General features: G+C 42.3%; 1 protein-coding gene across 1 annotated transcript; it reads left to right on the forward strand.

Annotated features, from left to right (window-relative positions):
* Positions 1-1,025: 1,025 nt before the first annotated feature.
* LOC311315344 (calcium release-activated calcium channel protein 1-like) lies at positions 1,026-1,793 on the forward strand (the record flags this gene model as incomplete). The annotated part of the gene is made up of 2 exons (XM_084446008.1): positions 1,026-1,139; positions 1,260-1,793. The coding sequence occupies 2 exons, from the start codon at positions 1,026-1,028 to the stop codon at positions 1,791-1,793; spliced, it is 648 nt and encodes a 215-aa protein (XP_084302134.1).
* Between the last annotated feature and the right edge of the window lie 3,022 nt (positions 1,794-4,815).

The raw sequence follows: 4,815 nt of genomic DNA on the forward strand, positions 1-4,815 counted from the left end.
GGTTGTGAGTTTAAGCCCCTGGTGATGCAGAATAAACATGTTAATGCCTACTCAAGCATTGTCTTTTGTTTCCCATTTGAGTGTATACCTTATCCCTTGTGTGCCTTTGACAAACATTTTGTGGAAATTGATGAAACCTCCACATACACCTGTGACATTTACATGCAACTCTTGACTGCTTGTGAGTATGAAACCTTTCTTTGGTGTCTGGTTGTGAGTTCAAGCCCAGGGGGATGCTGACTAAAAATACTAATGCATACTCCGGCATTGTGCTGTGACATGCTAAAAAAAATTAATAATAATTAAAGGTTTAAATATATGGTCTGGGCAAATACATGAGCACACCTCATGTATTTGTCATTGTCTCCTCGTCTTCCTCCTCTTATACCTCATACACACTTCCTCATAGTTTTTCGTATTGTGGCAGCCACTTGTAACCTGTAGCCTATTGACCATGTAAGCAAGCATGGAGTTCATAGGATATCTCAGTAGCCCATACAGGTCTTTATCTCAGTGTTCTGGACAGGGCCACATGCAGGCAGGGCAGTTAGGCTAGCCTATACTGCTTGGAGTGAAGAATTATCTGCAGACATTTACCATTTAGACAAAAACACTTCCTTAACCTGACTCCGTGGTGTAGTGGAGGGTATATGGAGTATACCCACTTCTTTATCCATGGTCCCACTGTGGCCCACTTCTTTAAACACACCACCACTAACTAAAATAAACATGCCTGCTACAGTAGACACCATGCCTGCTACACTAGAGTACACCCACTTCCTATCCGCATTGGCTACCCCTGGCCTCGCTCTGTTGAGCGGAAATCCGCTATCGCTGCTTGTGTGAACTCAGCTCAGGGGCAGAAGTTAGATAGGCCTACGCTTTACCCGCCCGCGGTTATTTAAAGCTAGAAATATAATCTTTGTATCGTTTCTAAAGGCCGACTGGTCGAGAGATTTAACAGAAACCCATTGGTAAGCTAGGCTACTAGTCTTTTAGACTTTAGTCTTTTAAACATTGGCGCTATGAGTTTAAATGAGCATTCACGGCAAGCTCTGTCTTGGAGGCAGCTCTATTTGAGCCGAGCTAAGCTGAAGGCTTCCAGTCAAACGTCAGCTTTGTTATCAGGATTCGCTATGGTAAGGAAATTAATTCTCATCTCAGCTCCGTGTACCCTCCACTACATTGCTTACAATGCTTGATCCATGGTAAATTGTAATTGGCCTATTCGTGACTTGTTGGGCCTATTTCCTCTTTAGGTGGCGATGGTGGAGGTGCATTTGGATGAGGACATAAATGCTTATCCTGGTCTCCTCTTGGCTTTCAGTGTCTGCACCACCGTGCTCATTGCCGTGCACCTCTTTGCGCTGATGGTCAGTACTTGCATTCTCCCTCATATAGAGGCGGTCAGCAACGTCCACAACCTGAACTCTGTGAATGAGTCTCCTCACCAGCGAATGCACCACCACATCGAGCTGGCCTGGGCCTTCTCCACCGTCGTTGGTACCTTGCTCTTCGTGGCTGAAGTGGTAATCCTCTGTTGGGTCAAGTTCCTACCTGTTAAGACAAACGGAGCCGGCGCGGCAGCTGCCCTTACCTCCACGGCCATAATGGTGCCCTTCAGCTTGGTGTTCATTGTCTTTGCTGTGCATTTCTACCGGTCTCTCGTCAGCCACAAGACAGACAGGCAGTTAGAGGAGCTTTCAAACCTGACCAGGCTTCAGGACGAGCTTGACCACGGCGGAGATCCCTCCGTCAAGCTCAAGCAATCACCCAGCTCTCATGTCCCTTAAGGAAAAATCCAAGACATGTACAGTAGGGTGAACTATGGCCTTTAAGGATATTTCCTTCAAGCTAATGCTGTAGTGACCATTCTTGTTGACATCTCCATGAAGACACCGCACTTCTATTATGAACATGTAAGCACTTGTGTCAATATGATTCTTATTTTATATATATATATATAGGCTATATATATATATAATTTATTTTTTTAATGAATTGTACTGTAATCAGTGTTACAAACTCAGCTGTGGAAGCATGCATGCACTTTGATGCAAGGAACTTTGTCATTAGGAAAAATATTGTCTTAAAGGTGCAGTTGGCTCAGAAGCACTCAGTTTTATTTAGAAGGTGCATTTAGCTGTTTGGCTCAGAAGCACAGTTATTCTTATTTAAAGGTGCTTGTTTGTGGTTTCCTGCAGAATTAGGTCACAAGCTACGCTGACGCGGCTGTGAACGCGGGCTCTAGGCAAGTATTTTGGTACACTGAGCGAGCGGGGGTCGCTGCCTTGTGTGTGAAATAGCACTTGCACTCGCATGAAATTACAATTTTTGGCATAACACGCGTCAACGTCACCTGGCGACAGTGTAGCTTGCGTTGACTATGAATGGGGTCTTAGACTTAGACTTAAACAAATGACACCCATTAGGCTGGTAGGTAGGTTGACTGACAGACAGTTAAAGCATCAAATCATTTTAAAGGAGTAGTAAAGGGAAAAATCATGTTTAGCCCTGTTTTAAGGTTACTTATGATCATATACAATGGTTCAGATCAAAAAGTTGACAAAACTAGCACTTTTGAGAAAGTCTGATAATTGCTCTACCACCGTTTTGGTCATACAATGGATGTGGGTGGGCACCGTGAAAAATCATTAAAAAAACATGTTAAACTCTAAATTTCAAAGACAAGAAACTCACCGAGGTGTTAGTTGGCGTTCTGACATATAATTAGCCAGAAAGTAAGATTCTAGTTCATCTGGAAAGGCTTTTTAAAATATTTAGCATAGAACTATTTAGTTGTAGCACATACGTGTGTAAACTTCTGCAAACTAGGTAGCCTAGCAACATAAACAATAACAATAGCTACCGTAAGTAGTTCCGCTTCCTGAATCCCCTCTGCGGATTGATCTACACATCTACAACGGTTGCGTCAATGTCAGTGGATTTCATAAAATGATCAATAAAACCCTACAGGATTCATACTTTGCGGCGAATTTGATGTCAGAACACCAACGGACACCAATTACCCCCTCGGTGAGCTTCTTGTCTTTGAAATTGAGAGTTTAACGTGTTTTTGAATGATTTTTCAAGGTGCCCACCCACATCCATTGTATGACCTAAATGGTGGTAGAGCAATGATCAACTTTCTCAAAAGTGCTAGTTTTGTCAACGTTTTGATCTGAACCATTGTATATGATCATAAGTAACCTTAAAACAGGGCTAAACATGATTTTCCCCTTTACTACTCCTTTAAGTTGGCAACTCAAATTATTGGACACTTATTTCAGTCCTGCAGCTACCACATTGGAGAGGATTTATTTCATTTTAGTGTAATAGCACTTTATTTATTGATTGCTGTTGGGATGTAATGAGAATTGCAAAAAATGTAACAAAAAGAGCCAAACCGCATACTGGACCTTTAACTGGGTATCGAGGTTTGTTTTGTTTATTTTATTGTACATTCTGTTGCTTTCCAATAGATATTTTGAATTGCTTGTCAGCCATGTTGACATCTTTGATACTGTATTAGTCATTTGACCTATTGTGTCTCATGAGGACAATGGATGTTATGCTCTATATCCTTAAGAACCAGGCCAGGTCCAGCCTGGCTTATGTGCATGGCTGGCTTGTTTCTGTTCAGGATTGGTAGGACGGAAGCTAGTCATGCCACTGAAATAGCTATGAAATGAAATGAAATAATGTAGGATAAATTAAGATAGGTCGCCGGGACACATCAGTTCCAAAATGTAAACAACAGCATTTGTTTAGCTACATATAGACTAAGAGGAGTTTCGCTCAGCATAGACGGTAATCTCTGAGAATGTCCCGCGTGGGAATCCAATGCTCTGACCACTACTCTACTTGTGGAATATAGATAAGGGATAAAAAGGTTGGAGTGAAAGAATGAACGTGTGGAGGTTTGGGGTATAGTCCAATAAAGTCATGTCCTATGCTCTGACCACTACTCTACTTGTGCAGTGGAGATCAGCCGGGGGATTGGTGTCCTTCTTGATCTTGGTGTGCTGGACTACTGCCTCTAGTGGTGCCAACAGAGACATGCAGACCAACATAGTCGGGAGTAAGGGAGGGAGTAAGGGAGGGAGGGAGTGATAACCCGACAAATGCTAGCTGCGTGGTTGGCCAGACACGCACAAAAAGAAGAAAAGGCACACCGTGGTCTTGGAGAGGTGGTAACGGATGAAATATACTGGATAAAGAAATGAAACCGCAACCCTCAAGCGCTCGATGCTGGTTGATTTAATAAAACAGACAACGTTTCAGCCTAGCGGCCTTTGTCAAAGTCTGCTAGGCCAAACATCTGATTAAATCACCCAGTATCGAGAGCTTGAGTGTGCGGTTTCCTTTCTTTATCCAGTACGCGCCATATCCTGCCACAAGCCGTTTGTGGCATTTACTGTTTACTGTTTTTTCTGATTATTGAGCTTTTTTAGTGTCTTGCCAAATGTTTATATAAACTATTTTCAAAAACACAACTGTACAGTTTAGCCATAAATAAATATTTTGTACCAACCTTTGCATTCGACAGTGTGAAAGTAGTGAAATAGTTCAGATCTTAGTCCTGTTCCTCATGTCTACACTGCAATAACTGATTGTGTCATGTCGTACTAGTAAACAGTGGCTTTAAGCATTGAAGTGAAATGAAAACTCAGTACAGTAGCTCTAGCAGGAACCATGTATTTCTCCATTCACTTTTTGACTCAGTCTGATATTTTTGTTGCTCACCAAGGTGAAGACAGTTTTCGAATGATGAAAGCCTTTTCTCTGAAGTGGCTTGACTTTTAGCCCCCCACC

The sequence above is a fragment of the Borostomias antarcticus genome, assembly GCF_949987555.1.
Source record: "Borostomias antarcticus genome assembly, chromosome: 11".
NCBI classification, from domain to species: Eukaryota; Metazoa; Chordata; class Actinopteri; order Stomiiformes; family Stomiidae; genus Borostomias; species Borostomias antarcticus.